The 19,938-nt window shown below is 36.3% G+C and overlaps 1 protein-coding gene and 1 long non-coding RNA gene across 2 annotated transcripts; one reads left to right on the top strand and one right to left on the bottom strand.

The window, feature by feature from the left end:
• On the top strand, positions 227 to 5,066 carry LOC109846815. Its single transcript, XR_002248576.1, has 3 exons — positions 227 to 277; positions 398 to 486; positions 579 to 5,066. It is a non-coding gene; the product is annotated as an uncharacterized LOC109846815 (long non-coding RNA).
• Positions 10,222 to 19,564, bottom strand: LOC109848690 (two-component response regulator ARR1-like). The gene is made up of 6 exons (XM_020418323.1): positions 19,086 to 19,564; positions 18,800 to 18,952; positions 18,302 to 18,688; positions 18,021 to 18,097; positions 12,004 to 13,227; positions 10,222 to 10,754 (listed from the first exon to the last, which is right to left on the bottom strand). The coding sequence occupies exons 1-6, from the start codon at positions 19,216 to 19,218 to the stop codon at positions 10,719 to 10,721; spliced, it is 2,010 nt and encodes a 669-aa protein (XP_020273912.1). The 5' UTR covers positions 19,219 to 19,564; the 3' UTR covers positions 10,222 to 10,718.

Below are 19,938 nucleotides of genomic sequence, written 5' to 3'. Positions count from 1 at the left end.
TTTTGTGCAAGTGCAATTTTATGTATGTGTATCAGTGTATGTACATATATGTACCTGCATGCCTCTTCACATGCATGAGTGCATGCTTATGCATGTACATATGAGTGTGAGTACATGTATATGTATTGTGTTGCATTGTCATGTTAGTAGACTGAACCATAAACAAGCTACACAACATTGCTTTGATATTTTCATAACAACTAACAACTTCCTATTGCTTGTTGGTAGGCTGCAAAAGAAGAAACCAAACAGGCAACAATGTCCTCGGCCATGAAAGGTACAAATAGAACTTAAGCTTATGTAGATGTCCCATTTAAGTGGTCATAAAATGTAATATTATTTTAATGTAAGTAGGTTAACAGAAGAACATTTAAATGGATTTCTTCTTTTGTTTCAGCAATTAAGCAACGGATGGAGCAGGATATCGAGGAAGTTTCAAAAATCGCTCTTAAAATTAAAGCAAGCCTCGAAGCACTTGACAGGGATGTATGTCCACCACCAAATAAAATTCATTCATCATTATATGTGCTATTAAAATATGTCAGTATTCTCATACTAGCTATTTTTTTTGTCTACAGAATATTGCCAACAGGAAGAAACCAGGATGTGAGAAAGGGACGGGTGTTGATAGGTCTAGAGCATTAATGACTGCGTAAGTAAGTTACTACTTGACTGCATAACTAGGTTACTACTGCCCATTTAAATTGTCACATAAAGTTCATGTTTAGAGTCTTGCTCTAGTCTATAGCAGATGTGATAATGTGTTAGATTGAATCATTAGTCATGATCAGCCTCAACATCACTATCTCACCATTTTCGCATCGAAAGGGAGTAAGTTATAGGGCATAACCCAAAGTTAAAGAAAGCTTCACAAAAACATTAACGCAGCGCAAATGTAATAAACCTCGGAATCCACTAACTGGGTTGTTCTTTGAATCCACAAAGAATGATCTTGAAATCCATGAAGAACTTCGAATCCAAGTAGAAAATATGATAAATAGGAAAGTTTATTGATGAAAAGTTATGGCTCTAGAGCTTACAATCATCTGTTTAAATAGAAAATAAACAAGACTCCTACTAAGACCAGAACTTATCAAAAATAGAAATAACAAAACTCTTTCTAAAAAAACTCCCTATGATTGAGGAAAAAAATTGGTCAAATTTGAAATCAAATTGGATTTGTTTCCTAATCAAAACCTCTTAAAACATTACCTAAAATAGTAAAAAAATTACAATATCTCTTATATCTCTCAATCCGGATGGAATTTCGTAAAATGGACGGTAGCAAACCGAACATCAATATGTTCGGTTGACTCCGTCTCGAAAAAATACACGATTTTCATATATAATTTGTTTAATTCGATGTACGGTTTGGAAGATATGACTCGTTCTTCGTTGCAAGTCATTTTCCTCTTTCAGATCCGCTTTTGGGCTTCTGACGGTCCGGATTCTCTATGAATATTTCCACAATATGTTCGACATCAATCTCCCCTTCTTGAAAAGAGCTCAATCCCGAGCTTATAATTCACATGAAAAGTTGAGCCTTCTAGTGAGTAATACTCAAACAAATCTGCAACATTGAAACCAAAAGAAATGGTCAAATCTTCAGGAACGTCAACGACATAACCATTATCGCTAATCTTCTTCAATATTTTGTATGGACCAAACTTTTTATTCTTCAGCTTGTTGTATGTTCCCACTGAAAAGTGCTCTTTTCATAGAAACACCATCACCATATCTCCTTCCTCAAATACTTTCTTCACCATGTGTTGATTAGCATTCACTATATATTTAGCATTAAACTTCTCTATTTGCTCTTTCACTTCCTATTGAATAGCTCGTATCCTTTCATCCATATGATCTGCAACAACACTCTGACCCGAGAGCTTAGGTAGTGGAACTAGATCAAGATAATGGTTCGAAGGCCTCCTCACAAAGGGAACCTGTCTGTAGTTCAACCCTCTATATAGTTATAAACAAACTCAGTATGCACCAAACCAAGATCCCACTGTTTTGGATGATCGTCAGAAATGGATCTGAGAAGGTTATCAAGAGTGCGATCAACCACTTCAGTTTGGCGGTTTGTTTGAGGGTGGTAAGTAGTACTGAATTTCAGTGAAGTATTAAATTGTTGCTACAATGTCCTCCAAAAGTGACGTAAGAACTTGGAGTCACGATCAAAGATGATAGACTTTAACACTTTATGAAGGTGTACCATCTCCTAAAAGAAAAGGTTGGTAATGTTACTAGTATCTGCTGTCTTCTTATATGGAATAAAGTATGCCATCTTTGAAAATCTGTCAACCACAATAACAATAGAATCCATACCTCATTGAGTTCTAGAGAGATACAATACAAAGTCCATTGAGATATCATGCCACGACATATCAGGAACAGGTAAAGGTGTATATAGTCTGGTATTTTGGGCTTATCCCGTGGTAACTTAACAAACTAGACAACACCGCACGTATTTTTCTGTCTTCTTCGTCAGCTGAGTCCAGTAGTATCTCTTAATGAAAGCAATTGTCTTATCACGCTCCAGATGTCCTCCTAACCCGCCACCATGAAGGTCTCGTATGATCTGCTCTCTTAGTGAACTTTGCGCTATACATATCTAATCTCCATGAAACAAATAACTATCCTGGATATAAAAACTTCTTGCTGACTAATTCTTCAGATAGTTGTTCCGAGCCTCCTTGAAGTCTTCATTATTTGTATAGAGTTCCTTTAGGTGTTTAAATCCAATCACTTATGCCTACAAAGTTACCAACAAAGCAGCCGTCCGACTGAATGCATTTGCAACCTTATTCTACAAAGTTACCAACAAAGTATTAAATTATTACTACAACCTTATTCTACTGCATCACAATTAACCTCGAACATCTTTTTAAAGTCTGGGAAGTGTGAGCACGGGTGGTGTGGACAACTTCTCCTTGATTAGTGCAAAGCTACAATCTGCATCTCCCCCCAATTAAATATGTATTTTTCATGCACTCGGTGATAGGCGTAACGATGCTACTAAAATTTCTGACAAATCTCCTATAGAAGGTCGCTAGACCATAAAAACTATGAACTTCGCTAATAGTATTCAGCTTGAGCCAATCTCGAATAGCGTGCACTTTTTTCATCAACATGGATGTCCTCTGCACTGACTATAAAGCCTCATGAAGTTGTACTTCTTCAGATTGATGTACAGATTGTTCTCCTGCAAAGTTGTTAGTGCCTCCTTCAAGTTATCTAGATGCATGGACTCATTTTGGCTATAAATCAAAATATCATCGAAATAAATTATAACGAATTTACCGATAAAGGGTTTTAATATTTGATTCATCAACCGCATGAAAATTGTCCACATATAGGCCAAAAGGCATGACCAACTATTCATATAGGCCGTTTTTTTATCTTGAAAGCAGTTTTCCACTCATATTCTTCTCTAATGCGAATATCATGATAACCACTCTTGAGATTAATTCTGGAGAATACTTTTTGATCCTGATAATATATCCAGCATGTCTTCTAGGTGATGGATAGGAAACCGATATTTCACCGTAATCTTATTGATAGCGCTATTATCCATACACATGCACCACTCTCTGTTCTTTTTTGGGACCATAAATGCGGCTACAATACACGGACTCATGCTAGCTTATATAAAGCCTTTTTGGATGAGATTGTCTACTTGTTTATGCAAGATCTCCCCTTCCTTCAGGCTTATCTGATAGTATGTTAGAATTGGTAAGCGTGACCTAGGGATGAAGTTGATTTGATGTTGGACGTCTCGAAGCATCGGTAACTCAGTAAGTTCTTCAGATATAACCGTATCAAACTGTTGTAAGAGGGTTTGTACTTTAGGTGATTTTTAGTGGGGGCAGAATCCTCTTTTTTGGATATGACAAGATCATAAATCTCTTTAGATCGTTTTAAATATTTTATAAAATCTTTATTATCAACAATAAAAAAGATATTCTTTTCAGCACTATTTGTCTTGGCCGGCCCCTTCTCTGTAAGAGACACGAGCACAACTCGATGTCTATATAAACATTGTCTTTCCCCCTGTACATGGCATTAACATCAAATTTTCATGGCCTGCCTTGTAGCATATGACAAGCATCCATCTCAACCATATCACACCACATCATCAACATAATTACAACCAATGGAAAAAGGCACTCGACACACCTTTTCGACCTGCACGTCATTACCCTTACGAATCCAACCGATCTTGTAGGAAGCGGGGTATTTATGTCTTCAAGCCTAATTTCTCCATCATACGCTGAGTGATAATATTCTCACTGATGGTGTTATCAGTGATAACATTACAAGTATTTTGTCTCACGGTGCACCTCGTGCAGAAGATATTATATCTTTGAGACGGTTCTTCTGTCTTTAGAGTTGGTAACATTCGCCGCACTATACATGAAAGTTGGTCCCCATCATCAAGATACTCAACCTCCTCGTTTCCATAGTCTTCAATGTCATCTTGATCTGCATCCTCCTCAGCATGGTCCACCACATTCGTAGTATTTCTTTTAGAGCACTGATTGGTTCGATGACCAAGTTGACCGCATCTATAGTACTTGATTGGATTTGATTTGGCATATGGATTCGCTGGTGTAGCCTTATTTTCTAGTGTAGCTTTCTTTACAATTGCTGTTGTCTATCATGTACCCTTCTTAGCTGTAGAATCTTGATCAGGGATAAAATGGGATTGCTTGTTTCCGCCACGATTATAATTCATGCGCGAACCCTTTGAAGCTGCCCATAATCCTCGATTGTTTTGTGCAAGTTGTCACTCCACCTTTTCGGATAGACTAACTGTGTCTGCCAAATATGTCTGTTGTAAAGACACCTTCTTTTCAGTTTTCCCCTTGAATCTTTTTAATTTTCACATTCTTTTCAGTTTTCCCCTTGAATCTTTTTAATTTTCCCCTTCTTTTTAGTTTTGCCCTGTCAAATAAAATTAGTTTCAAGTTAGTAATTGAATTATAAATTTGAAATGCAACAAATTTAAATGCTAATGCATAGGAGAGAGTGAGATACTTAACAGTTGACACTCCTTAATGTCTGTTCCCTCCCTTAGGGATGGCAAATGGATGGTTTTGGTTGGGTCATAAATGGGTGGGTACATTTATGACCACTTAACCATTTATGACCCATTTAGCACAAATGCAACAAATTTAAATGCTAATGCATAGGAGAGAGTGAGATACTTAACAGTTGACACTCCTTAATGTTAGCTCCCTCTCTTGAATTCGTACCAAGTTGTTGCTGAAATTAAATTGAAATTAGAAACTCCCAAGCAATTGAGAAGCGAAATCATCACCATTTGTACGCTTTCTAAGCAATTGATTACTTTTTAGTGTAAATTGATTTAAATATGTAATTGATTTAAATATGTAATTGATTTAAATATGCAAATATAATTGGTTGTCTAAATCCATATTTGTTATCTTATTTTGTAGAATCATGTCGTCTGAAGGACAAGGATCTACTAGACCGCCAACAACATCAAAACCGGGCGGTAAAGATCCATGTTGGCTATATGGGGAGAGAGTTGGTTCTGATACAAGTAAAGTTAAATGTAAATATTACACTCAAATTCTCAATGGCGGGATTAGCCGATTCAAACAACACCTAGCAGGAAAGAGGGGAAATTGTGCGCCGTGTGTGAAAGTACCCGATGATGTTAAGGCAAAAGTTTCTGAAATTTTAGATAATGCAAAGAAGAGTAGGGATGAGAAGGAGATGAAGATGCATAACTTGTTGAGTGAGGTGCATATTGGGGAGGATGAGGAGGAGGATAACTCCATCGCATTGAGTAATCAAAGAAGCTCGTCATCCTCCCACAAGGTAATTGGACAAATGGATTCCTTCGCCGCTCGTTCTCCCGAGGAGATTGCCCAAATAGTAGCAAAGGGGAAACAACCAACGATGGACTACAAACTTAAGAAGAAGAAAAGGGAGGATGTATTGCGATACGTCTCCAAATGGTTCTATGAAGCCGGCATTCCATTTCATACCGCCACGCTTCCCTCTTTCCATCAAATGCTACAAGCTATTGGCTTTTTTTGATGTGATCAAATGCTACAAGCTATTGGCTTGTTTGGAAGTCATTTGCAAGCTCCATCCATGTATGAACTGAGTGAGACATGTTTGCGAAAGGAAGTTGAAGAGATAAAAGAAATTGTTGAAAACTTTAAAAGAACTTGTGTTGTCAATGGTTGCTCGATAATGACCGATGCATGGAGTGATCGGAAGTCTAGAAGCATCATGAACATAGTTGTACATTCTGCTGGGAGAGCTTGTTTTTTATCTTCACATGATGCATCAGCCGATAATCACGATGCTAAGTATATCTTTGATTTTGTAGACAATGCTATTGATCAGATAGGGGAGGCAAATGTGATACAGATAGTCACTGATGGAGCTTCAAACAATATGGCGACTTCTAAGTTATTGCTTGAGAAGAGGCCAAATATATTTTGGACGACTTGTGCTGCACACACGGTGAACTCTTCTAAGTTATTGCTTGAGAAGAGGCCAAATATATTTTGGACGACTTGTGCTGCACACACGGTGAACTTGATGTTGTGTGATATAGCAAAGATAAAACCCATTCGTAATGCCATTTTAATGGGGAGGAGTGTATCAGTTTTCATATATAATCACACCAAGCCTCTTCAATTATTTAGGGAGTTCACTAAGGGTGATCTTGTGAGACCGAGAGTTACGAGATTTGCTACAGCATTCCTTTCTCTACAATCATTAAGAGATCATAAGAAAGAGATGAGGCAAATGTTTATCTCTGACAAATGGACAGATTGTAGCCTTTCAAGAACATCAGTGGGTAAAAAGGTATATTTTTAATTAAAATTTCAAATTGCATTTATTTTATTCATTTGATCATTTATATTTTATTGATTGGATTTATTTGTATGTTTGTAGGTTGCGGAGATTATTGCTAGCAACAAGTTTTGGGATAATATAGACTTTGCTCTCAAAGTATTCACTCCTCTAGTGAAGGTTCTTCGAAGAGCGGATGGTGATAAAATCGTCTTTCCCGATGACCATGCGACTTTCACAAAGATTGGAAATCAAATACCTAATTATCAAGAGCGCCTAGGGTCATTTGGGGATCAATTTGCGAGGCGAAGTGCTATTAAGGGTGATTGTCCGGGTAAATTTATGTTCTCATTCAAATTAATTCATTGACCTCTTTTTTGAATTTATAAGTTACTAATTTTTTTCAATTATGAATTGACTAATTACTTGGTGGAGGCTTTATGGAAACGATACTCCCGAGTTAAGGAAGATGGCAATGAAGATTTTGGGCTTGACAACTAGCTCTTCGGCTTGTGAAAGAAATTGGAGTACATTTGAGATGGTAATATTATTTCTTAAATTTTAATCATCTTGTATGCTTGTATTTGTAGTATTTGATGACTAGTTTTTTATGCTAATTCATGATTTTCTTTTGTAGATTCATACGAATAAGAGGAATAGACTAACTCATAAAAAACTTCATGATTTAGTCTTTGTCAAGTTCAATGCAAAGTTAAAGAATAAGCATGCCGTCCCAAATAGAGATCCTTTAACCGCCTACGATGATGAGGAAAGAGTCACTGAATGGTTGTTGGGTGAGGATGGGAATAATAGTGATGATAAAGTATTTCCGGGAGAGTGTTTAACTTTTAGGCAAGTTGGAGATATTTCGGGAGCTAATCCAAGGAAAAGAAAGAGTGGAAGGTTGCAAACGTATAAAAGAAAGAAGAAAGCGGGATCATCTTCATCGAAAGGAAAAGAGCCGATGGAAGATGATGAGGAAGAAGAGATGGATGCGTTCTTCACGGAGTCGGATGAGGATGCTAATGCTACTTTTGAGGATGATGATGATGATGGATTCTAGACTTTCTAGTTATCTTATCTTTTATGTTATTATGGATTTGCTCTTGAATGTTAAACAATTTTAAACTATTTGTAGCTTTAAAAACTTGTTTGTTTGTTTTGATTTGCTTATGTTTGATATGAATCTAGTGAGTTGTGATCTTCATTCTATATGTTATATCTTATATGTTACTTGCTTTATTCTTTACATGCTATTCTATGTTTACTAACAATGTTTTCTTATTTTGTAGGTCAAGCACCCAAATTGTTTCAGGATGCAATCGAGAATCAAATTTCTACAATCGGTTAGTGATCCTAAACATTATATATTGTTTACTTTTTTATATGTCTAGTCTATAAAATTTATAAAGTATGTTTATATTGAATTTAGGAATGCTTAGATTACATTTAGGACATGATATTATACATATACGGATCACCCGGTATGGCAATCCGATATTTAGTCCATGTCCCCCGATATATCCCCGATTTTCGCTATCTGACGTGGATTTCAGCCGTCCGACATGAACCCGACATCCGATATTTAAAACCTTGTTATAAATTGGAGGGTTCTTATAGAATTTAGCTCTCCTTTAATGTTAAGGTCAGAAATATCTCCTGCCTGAACACTAGCAGATATCATCTTGTTTAGGACATCAACAATCAACAAAAAGAGCAAAGGAGAGAGAGGATCACCTTGTTTGAGATCTCGATGGCAATTGAAATAGGCGGTGGGTGAACCATTTACAAGGGCTGCAGATTTAGCAGAAGAGAGGATATGGGATATCCAGAGGTACCATATGGGGCTGAACCCTCTGGCTTTAAGAAGGGAGAGAAGGAAGCCCCAATGATTACGGTCGACAGCTTTGTAAAAGTCCACTTTTATGGTACACAGTTATTTTTTGTCAGTGGAGCAGCGGTTGATCATCTCATGAGCCAGAAGGATGGAGTCAAGAGAAGATTTGCCACTTTGAAAAGCAGACTGAGATTTGTCTACCAAAGTTGGAATGAGAGGCTTGAGTCTGTTGGCTAGGATTTTGGTAAAGATCTTGACTGAACTATTGATCATACTAATAGGTCTGAATTCAGCTGAAGAGCTGACCTCTTCCTTCATAGGAATGAGACAGATAAAAGAGTAATTGATATTATGAAGTGGTTTTGCGTCCATCTCTAGTCCATGCGGCTGGACAGCTGGAGAGCTGGCCTCCTCCCGAGTTTTGTATATGGAATTTGCCTCCCGAGCACTCTTTGACGTAGTTAATCTTAAGTATTTATGCGTTGGTCACATGAATGAATGCTGATGCTAATGTGGCATATAAAATATTTTTATGGTCAAACATGAGCCCTTGAAGAATTCCATTAACCTAATGTAGTCTTTGAATGGTCACCTTCTGCCTTGTAGCTAAGAATCATTCAGCAATAAAACTACTCCTGAACTAATTCAAGCTAACGTGTCATGGAAAATATCAACTGCCAGGAAAATTTCAACTGCATCAACTTTGTATCCAAAGTATCATAATATTCAGATCGAATTGGATATGAACTTCAAAAAGAAGATTTAATTTGCTACAGGTAATGAGAAGGTATTATTTTACGAGCTCTTGTAAATTTGAAGACGCTCATTCAATGGGGGAATAGAAAACTTATCTATGATTTACAATTTTGCCTCAACTCCCCTTTGCATTGCAAAGAAAGCTGAGAAGCTGAGTTCTTCGGAGTATTAGTCTAAGCGCGCGCGCACACACCATTGAGTTAGGTGGTTTTTTATTTTTTATTTAATAATAAAACAAGGTAAGATGCTCTATTCAAAAAAATTTGAAGATTTTTTCCTCCGAGAATTGTATTGTTAAAAGATAACACCTATACAACTCTCAGGGGGGGAATCTTCAAAAAGACGTCAATGGGCAAAAGCTAAAAGATAGATCAGTCCCATTTTTTTTCCTTTTTCTTTTTTCCCTTCCTTTTCCAGTTATTCTCACTTCCTTTCCAAAAAAAAATAACGGAGGGTACTCCACAGCTCAGGCGCAAATTAAAAAAAATTTGCGTTTTTATTACAAAAAGAACCTCTATTGTTGTGACAACGAAGGAAATTCGAGGTACTTCTCCAAATATATACTTAAATAGAACAAAATATTTTTGAGAAAACTAGCGTGGACAGCCAGAACATTTTCGAGAAATACCAACCAGTCATTTGGCTTAATTCCAGAGTTTTTCTCGAAATTTGTACATACATAAAACTTTTATTTTAAAAAAAAGAAAAAAAAAGAGCATTATCCACAAAGAGCAGTTCTACTGAACCAATATCAATTTAGTTCCTCACAGAGAGATTTTAACTGAGGAAACAAATGGCAAGCATAAACATAATTACAAATCTTATTAAGAGTCACAATGAAGTGCATGGATGCAATCTCACATATAAAAAAAAATAAAGGCACCAATTCTTGTCTACATGAAAGAAAGAAAAAAGAAACCTATACATGCAACTGTGGTTCCAACAACAACAAAAAAATGTTTATGGGAGTTAGAACTGCAGCCTTCGAAGCTCATTGAAGATAATTGAGCTGTTATCTATCAATCAAACCACACTCTAAGCAAACACAATGAACATTCATCATGATCTAAATAAAAAGAATTCAAGACTTTGTTAGTTGATGTTCTTTGGAAGTTAAGAGAACTGTATCTTCAGCTGGAGCTCATTCAACTCCCTTTTCCAACATTTTCAATGTGGCTCGGTAAAGTTTCCAGAGAAAAAAAAGATACTTGTTGAGATTTTTGTGCATCTCAATTTGAAATATCGCGGAGTGTCTGATGAATCATGCCTCAAAAGAATGCCTCTAGAAGTTAAACTCAACATGTCCATTTGTGTCTGGCTGTTATTAAAAAAAACATACTGTAAGGCAACGGAAATCAAGTACCATACAAAATGAAAAATTGCACTCCCGCAATATGATTTTATCATGGGGGACCCTGTAATATCTCTTTTGCGACTAATTAGCCCTGTAGCTTGATTTTGGCAGATAACCCTCTGAGTGATTTTTTAAAACTCTTTTCAGGGAGAGAGAAACTTTTTTTTTGGTTGATAAAATAGACACCCTGCTGGTAAAAGAGTGAAAAAAGCTTTTCTTATTACAAGAAAGAACAGTCATCACATATGCAAACACTATAATTTGAATATGTTGGTAATTTCCTGAATTTTCCTCAAATCATGTAATTCAAATCTTCTTCGGGTGGTGGGAAGTTATACTAAAATGGTTCTCCTTGTTTCATAGACCATCTATGACTTAACCTTCATTGATTTCTAAACGAAACAAAATAATATTAATAAGAAGAAGAAGAATGCAAACTCTCCAACAGATTCCAGGTATGGTTTTAAAACAAGTTGAATATATCAAATGAAACCAGCTCGTTCAGCATTGATATGCATTCAAGTATTAAAATAAGCTCCGAATTTTCTTCAAGCATAGGCTTTTGAAGTTACAGAAGAGGTTGAGAGAGTTTTTGATTAACCAAAACTTATTATGGACACCCTCTGAGGTCTTCATTAGGTAGTATATTCTAGTATATGACCATTCATTAGGTAGTATATTCTCCTTATTCTCATTATTATAAAAGTTTTGTTTTGACTTTCCATATGAAGTCTTCAGCTTGTACAAGTGCACGTAATCATGCTCATGAGAAAGATCAGAGAGAGAATATTCTTCTGGATTTAACATAAGTTCATACGATAACTTAAAGATAACTTCTATACCCCTATCTATTAAATATAACTTCTATATTATCCTTTTCGAGTACGGTATGTAAAAAGTAAATATAGTAGTCTAAACTTTTTGCTATGCATTAATGCCATTAATGAGAATCTCTAATTGTTCATTTGGGTTTAGTATAATTTTGAATGTTCAAGTGAGATTTCTATGATTTATAAAGTTCAAGGTGTTTTATGGAAAATACACGAAATTTTAATCATGTAAGCATAATAGTTTGCATCACATATCGATGTTCGATAACAATCAACTTTAGTAAAATGGCAATCTACTTATTTCAAATGTGAGATTGACATGCAGCTATAATTATGAACAATGAAGTTGAAATTGGAATGTAAGCAATTCTTAGAAAACTAACCTGTCTTCCAAAAATGCTCTCAAGGTCGTAATTATCATCAGCAGCAGCAAACAGACTTTCTTGAGGAACAAACTCCACTTTCTCATGCTCAATTGCTGTTTGTGTCATCGAATAGACCTCCTTTGTCATGGCGCATGTGTTCCTAGGTACTCCCTCTTTCATAATACCATTTCCGTCTCGTTGAGCTGAGATTGAGAAACCATAATCTATACTACTAAGCTGAGTTCCAACTTGTTTGGACGACTCATAAGAAAGATTTAAGTTCTGCAACTTCCATTCTTGATTTTTGCTCTGATTAAAATCACTAAACATATCATAATTTGGGACAATATCCTTCACTTCTTTCAAGCTATTGATACTATCTATTTGTTCTACACCTCGTTGTGCTATTGTTATGGCTTCTTGTTTCATCCCTGTGAAAGTATTGGCAATTACACTGCTATTGACGGTGCCACTCACATGAGGATTTTGAACGTTAGAATATAATGCTCGAGGAACTGCATATGGAGGCATATTCATGTAATTGACTTGTAAAGGTGGCCTCCCATTTATTATAGCTCCACTTCTTACTAAGAAGTTATTAGAAACCCCATTAGAAACCATTTGTTGTCCCAAAGTTGATGAAATCTTAGAATCATGCTCAACAACAACTCTATTAAGAAATTGCCCCCTTGATGGTTGCTGAACACCGATTTGCATTTGTTCTTGATGCTGCGGTAAAGAAATTTGCTGTCTCTGTGGATTCATTTGTGCAACAAAAGAATTAGACGAGCCTGCACTAATGAGCCCACTAGAAAATGAGGAGCTAGTTCTTTCTGGAGATGGTAACTTCAACAACCCTTGAGCCCCTTCACTAACTTGGTGACCCGTATTTTGATATGCTCTATAAATTTGTTGTGCTTGTACCATTTGCCGTGAATCCATAGAAGCCGAAGGTCCATAAAGCAAACCCATTTGGTTATTATTCACTCGGTGCATCATTGCGGGCTGCATCTTTGAAGAATTTACAAATGGGGCATTGGAGTTAAAGAAACTTCTTGGTCCTGAATTTAGAGCCATTATTGCTAGAGGAGTAAGTTGACCTGAAGCAGCAAGTGCCTGCAAATCTACAACATCCAGTGAGGGAACTGAACTAAATGATGAATCCGAGGCACTTGAAAAAGCTGAGTCGGCTCTTCCTTGATGTTGTGGTCCACTTACTCTCTTCAAATATAGGCGGTATTTCTGCATTATGTTATCAAGTTTGTTAGGGAACTGTGTAACAAGTAGAAACACTAACAAAATGCTTAAGAACAGAAAAGAAGAGGAGAGAAGAGAGAGAGAGAAAAAAGGTCCATAGTAATGATTAAATATAAAAACAATCATAAATACTAAAAAGGTGATTAATGTCGCATCGTATATTTAGAGGTGAATGGACAGAGAATTGTGTAGTCCACCTGCAAAAGGTTTGGGATAACAGCTATATTGTTGTATTGTACTGCAAAGATGATAGGAGAAAAGCAGGAGACAAATAATTGATTAAAGTGTCAGAGAATTTGCCTATGTCATTGTTAGGACACAGGTAGAGTAATCATTTATGTAGTACTGCAAGATGTCTAGTGTTGCATAAGCATGTTAGGAGCCTCATGGTACGCAACTATGATGCAGATTCAGAGAATTTTCTTATGCCAGATTAGTGTACTGTAATTGGAACTTTAAGTTCCCTGAAAGAGGGACAAAAAAGAAACTTATAGGAGTTCGCCATGTATGATGAGATTGCATCTTAAAAAGCAATATTGTAGATCTGTGTCTATTTCTTGGGAGGACAAATAGAAAATAATAAAATGTTTCTCATTGAAACCTAAAAATTCAGAACAAAGGCGTATAATTTATTTAGGGTTAATTTCAGCGTACCATCAGACTTTGAGGGGCAAGTTGCAGACAACCCCCAGTGAGAAATTTAGTCGAATAAAAGGAAAAGTTCAAGGTAGTTATCTACACCACCCCCCAAAAGTTTCAAGGGGGTTTTCTCCAATTAAAATAGCTTATGGGGTTATCTGTAACACCCCCCAAAGTTCAGTAGGTTTTCTGAAATTCTCCCATTTATTTATTTATGGTCCTCAATCCTGTCTGAAGAATTTCCCCTGAAACAAATTCACTCCAGAGACCTTCATAAATGAAAAAAAAAAAACAGCAAGTTGATAAAGCAAAAAAATCTCCGAATCCAGCAGTAAGTGATAACCACATAATTAATTGTTAATGACAATAATCAAGAGTAATTCTAACTTCTAAGCACCAAGGTATTCAATAATTTCCACTAGCAGGCTCCATAGTTCTATATGAGTGCATCTTTCCAGCAGTATGTCCACTGCTCCAGAGATAAGTTAATTTACTAAGGGTTATTTGGCTATATACCCCCCAAATCTTTCATAATATCATATTTTTACCCCTCAAATCTTCATAATTGCCAATACATCCCCAAATCTTCCATAACTGCATATTTACCCACAAGTTGTCATAATGGCCAGTATACCCCTCAAATCTTGCATAATCACATATTTACCTCTCAAAAATTATGTAATCGGGACAGAGAGAAAGTAGAAAAAAATCAATTGACCAAAATAAGGAGTAAATATGAAATCAATCTAACCAGGAGTTTCAAAAAATGAAAAACAAATGCGCAGGGTTGGGGGCATGGCGGGCATCATGGGTTTTATTTTATTTATTTATTTAGGGGGATGCCGTTATGGAAGATTCGGGGGTATATTGGCAATTATGAATATTTTGGGGTTATATGTAATTATGGAAAAATTGGGGGGTATATTGGCAATTGAGAACATTTGGGGGGTAAATATGCAACTGTGTAAGATTTCGGGGGTATACAGCAATATAAACCCAATTTATTAAAAAGTAAATGGTTGGTTATTGATGTTGTTGTAGTTGGCTTTCATTATTCTTAGCAGATGACCTGGAGTGAGACCTCCAAAGTTATCAGTTCAGAAGTAAGATCCATTGGTTATATTAATCAGTAGCATAAACTACAGGAGTTTTACCTGAGCATCAAGTGCAAACAGGGTGTTCACTTTTGAGAGTTGAAAAGATTTAAGCTTGACAAACTACGCTTAAACTTGCTGAATTTTGTCACATGAGTATCTAAGGCAGGATGAATGATGTAATTTCTCCAAATAAATATTCACAATCAAGATCTAACCTGTTAGTTGTCCGCTAAATTCCATGTATTAGAAGTTACCAGAAAATGTTCAGTTCTGTATGATCGATTATGGGAAAATTTAAGTTGTTCCAAGGCATGTGATTGATATAATCTATAACAGATGCCATAACAAGAGTACTTCATGGACACAAATTGATATTATTAGCAACTCAACAGACATTTTTCTGCAATGTATATACGCAAAGTATACATGAAAATCATTTCAATCGCTAACAATCTGTGAGACGCTATGATGCAAAGTTATAGATACAACATAATATCATATGTGGATGTAAAAATAACAATCAAGACAAATAGAGCGGATCACTCATTAGAATAATCTAATCCATGCATCAAGAGGTGCATCCTTAGATTGAATCTAAGATGCCTCCCTACACATAAATTTTATGCATCAGTATACATAGCTTCCAGCCTTGAACCTACACTCAATAATACTTGCTATATTATGACGAAAACATACTGAGGCCTTGAACTAGGCTCATTAATTTATAAGAAATTAACAAGTACACATAAAATGCTTGCTCACTGGTTTACGGGTTGGCACCTTAATTTTGGCCATATGTTTAGTACTGACTCACAAGAATACATAGAAATTGCCCTACATTCAATAACCGCGACCACACGGAGATTCTCAAATAGGTGGACCCTCCAGGGATGTAAGAAACCAGAAGAATCCTGCAGGCCTATTGCTGAGTTTAAACCGAAAAGTGAAAACTAACCATTACTTCTAATTTCAAAGCTTTGCTAGACATAATGGGTAAACCAACTACATTTTTCTTCTCTTTTCTTTTGTGATCCCTTTAAACATCAACCCTTGTAGGAAAGAAGGGGTAAATATTTAAAAAAACGTTCACTTTGGACAATTATTAGAAAAAACTCACTAATTTTTAGATTTCATCAGAAACCCCTTTTAACTTTGAGATTTCATCAGAAAACTCAATTAGAGAAACCCCTCTAAATTAGGGGGGTTTCTGATAAAATCTCAAAGTTAAAGAGGGTTTTATGATAACCCCTAAACTTAAGAGGGTTTTCTGATATTTTGAAAGTTAAGGGAGGTTTTATGATATTTAGCCAGAAAAAATCTTCCTTCACATGTTTCTGAAATTTGATAGCAGAACAGAAAAACTTGTTTTACTAGTTGAAAAATCGCTCTCTGTGGGAATTCTCCTCACTCAAGCTAGTCTAGAGTTATGCATATACCTATATGCATTTATTTTTAAGACGTATGCATTGAAACTTTGGGATGGTGATAGAGATCAAAGATCAGCCAAACCTAGTATGCAAAGAAAACCACCATATACGAAAGTTGTCAGAGGGCAGAGCATCAGAATAAAGACAAACTTCAAGACAGATTAAGATCATATGGAAGAGAGGGAACAAGATGAATAATAGAGAAATTACAAAAGAAAAAAAAGAAAAGAAAGAGTACATGGTTTGGCGAAAACCATCCTGCATCCATAGGCTATGACCAATAAGTTTTTTTTAATGACTAGGATATACCACCATCCTACATTCATGGGCTACAACCAATCAGTGTGTTTTTCTAGGAGAAACCATCATCCACTTCCTAGCGTACCACTGAGAATTGTTCATGTCAAAATGAGTTTCAAAAAACAGTACCCAATTCGGTTGTCCTACCAAACAAATGAAGGCTGTGAAGCAAAGTTTGAAAATTTAAACTTTAATTGGATTGTTGGAAATCTGAATAACACCATGCAAAGAAAACATGGCTTAAAATGTTTCTTAGATTTTTTTCTATAATCCTCAAGAGCTGGTAGGTTTCTTAGTAACATGTCCAAATAAACCCATGTGTTAGATAAAATAATATTGGGTAATAAATAGCTGCTAATGGAGAACTAATAAGTTCATTGTTTGAATTAAATTAGGAAAGTAAACGGCTTTAATTTGTAGTTTATGGGAATAATTTTAGGCTGATTTTTGGGGGTGGAGATGATGGGGGGAAACCTATATATAGTGTTTTTCTTTATGAAAGAACACAGCAAAAGAAACAATACCCCTTACATCGAAGCCCCCAAAAAGCCCATCTTCTCTCCCTAGTTCTAATAAGGTTATGGCCAATATTTGATATAACTTCTTGGTGAAAGTAATCCAACTTAAGTTAGTGGTGATCAATAATGGCAGGTCAATAATCATCAACTCTTTAGACCAACACATGTTGGTATTTATGTATATATGTTGCGTGCTTTTTTAAAGATTGCAAGCTAACTACAACAACTTCAAGCTCCAAGTAAATGAATCTTACAGCTACAAGCTATTTGCAAAACAGAAAGGAATTTTTCCATGTGATAATAAAACAAGAAAATAACTATGGTTGAAGTATTGTCTAGCAAATAGAATGAGTAGCAACTGCAGTTATTAGTTAATATGTAGCTAGGGAATGAAAATGGATTAAATATGAAGCAGATATTGCTATACCTACAAATACAAGTCAAGTGCAAAAACTTGTATGAATAGTCGTATACTCAAAATGGATTGTGTTTCAGTAAGATCCATATTTGTTCAGCATTAAAATGGCTGACATGAAGATCTGCCATGATATGGTGAATTCTTGTAGCAATCACATAAGTAACGTGGGTAGTGCATATTACATCTAACCAACAGTAACTGTTGAAAAAAAATGCTGTTTTAAAAATGCATATAAAAACAGTAAAAGTGATAATGAGGGGTTTATTAGAAGTCAACCATACAAGAAACCATGATCATTTAAACTTGTGAACGATGAAGCAAAATACATGAATTTACTGAATGGAAGAAATAAAAACAAGCAAGTTTCTTGCATACATACCTGCAAATGGCTGGCAACATTCTCTCTAGTGAGTGCCGGGTTATTCATCAACTCAAGGATTTTCTTAGGAACAGCCTCTGCATATCCAAAAAAATTCTAATAAGAATCACAACCTTGAAACAAAACAAGTCATTTGAAAGTTAAGAACTCTTGTTTTCTCTAGAAATTTCTAATAAGTAGCCAGCTATTAATACATGAACAAAGTTCAGCTTATTTAAAAGTGGAAAAACAAAAAATTACAACGAAAATGCATAACATTGTTGAAAAGGAAGCAATCTTACTTTCAAGGCCCAGTTGGTTCACAGCTGCAACAAACTGTTGATGGAGATCAACAGACCAAACAACTCGCTGTTTCTTAAGACTAGACGCATCCTCTCTCTCCTCAAACTCATCTTCCTCCTCCCCTTCCTTTTTTCTCTTAACAACCTTCCAATTCTCCTCAATCCCTAAAGAGCCACTATCACCATTATCGGAATACTTCTTCTGCTTGTCACTATCATCCAAACTGCCGGAGTTCTCCAATTCCTTCGATTCATTCCTCCTCTTTCTAATAACATGTTGCCATATGTTCTTCAATGCTTCCATACTCACGGGCTTTAGTAAATAATCAACTGCTCCATGAGTTACACCCTTCAGCACTACATCCTTCCCATCATCAGCGGACATCACTGGTAAAACATCAACACTTAATAGCTTAAAAAAAACACAGAACTAAAATACTAAGCCTAAAATAGCATAAAAAGCCATGTTAAATTCGCTGCTTGCTAATAACAGCTTACTAATAACTGGGAGGTCCATTTCCAATCCGATATGCTCGAGGAGCTTGAACCCATCCATATCAGGCATATACACATCACTCAGCACAATATCAAACCCCCTTTTATTCTCTCTAAGAATACGCAACGCCTCGACCGCCCTCGAACAAGTAGTAACTGCCACAAGCAAAATTTCCAAGATTCGGCAACTACCCATTTCAGATTGAGCTCAAAAGGAAAAGTACAAGCCAGACCAAGAACGCTCAAATTAAATTGATCAACAAAATGAAATGGGTCAAATCAAATTTACCGCAATAATCGCATCTCTTGAGCATGTGCTCGACGATGCGGAGGCAGGTGGCATCATCGTCGACGACGAGGACCCGGAGGCCGGCGGGGAACCTGGCGTGGGGCCCACCACCGGCCGAGGGTTGGGAACTCATTTACGGGTGACAGGAGCTATACGCCTCACTTTATTCCATGTGTGCGCTTAGATTTTGGTGGTGGAGTGGTCCTTCGAGGCTAAAAAGAGCGAAAATTGATCAGAGATCTGTACTAAACAGAGGGAGAGGGGTCGCAGGAGGCAGTGGGATTGGGTTGGGATATGTTCTGTAGATCGCTCTCTTTACTCTCTCTCTCTCTCTCTCTCTTTCTCTTTCTCTCTCTAGATTTCTGTTGGAGATTACTTCTGAGATTTTCTAGCTCTCCCTCTCTCTCTCTCTCTCTCTCTCTCTTCTATTTCCGATATGAGAGGAGGAGAAGGCCAGCTCAGACTTCAACAGCACAACCGTGTTCTCCCTACTAATCTGGCAAATAGGCAACTTCTAATAACTAAAAGCAATTTGTTTTCGATTTTTTTTTTTTACATATTCCACCCCCTACAACTTTGCATTTAGATTCTCCTTCGTTCCAATTCTATCGTCTCTATTGTCGCTATGATTTAGTTAATTAAGTGACTAGTACCTTTATGTGACAAAATTACCATGGTCTTCTTTTGTGCTCCTTGTTAACTAGTGTGAACACCGTGCAAAGCACGATATATCTATTTTTCCCACTACATTAATCCCGATTTTAAATGTTACAATGTTTTTTAAATTTTTTTGAATTGCTACAGTATCCCGCTCTGTTACAATGATTTTTTAAAATTCTACATTGTTCTCGTA

The sequence above is a fragment of the Asparagus officinalis genome, chromosome 7, assembly GCF_001876935.1.
Source record: "Asparagus officinalis chromosome 7, Aspof.V1, whole genome shotgun sequence".
NCBI classification, from domain to species: Eukaryota; Viridiplantae; Streptophyta; class Magnoliopsida; order Asparagales; family Asparagaceae; genus Asparagus; species Asparagus officinalis.
This window is presented reverse-complemented; position numbering and strand designations above follow the sequence as displayed.

Coding starts and splice junctions, on each gene's coding strand:
- LOC109848690 (XM_020418323.1), bottom strand. CDS start 19,218: ATGAGTTCCCAACCCTCGGCCGGTGGTGGGCCCCACGCCAGGTTCCCC. Junction 18,689..18,799: donor AATGGACCTCCCAGTTATTA/GTAAGCTGTTAT, acceptor ATGTTTTACCAG/TGATGTCCGCTGATGATGGG. Junction 10,755..12,003: donor AGAGCATTTTTGGAAGACAG/GTTAGTTTTCTA, acceptor TTTTAATAACAG/CCAGACACAAATGGACATGT.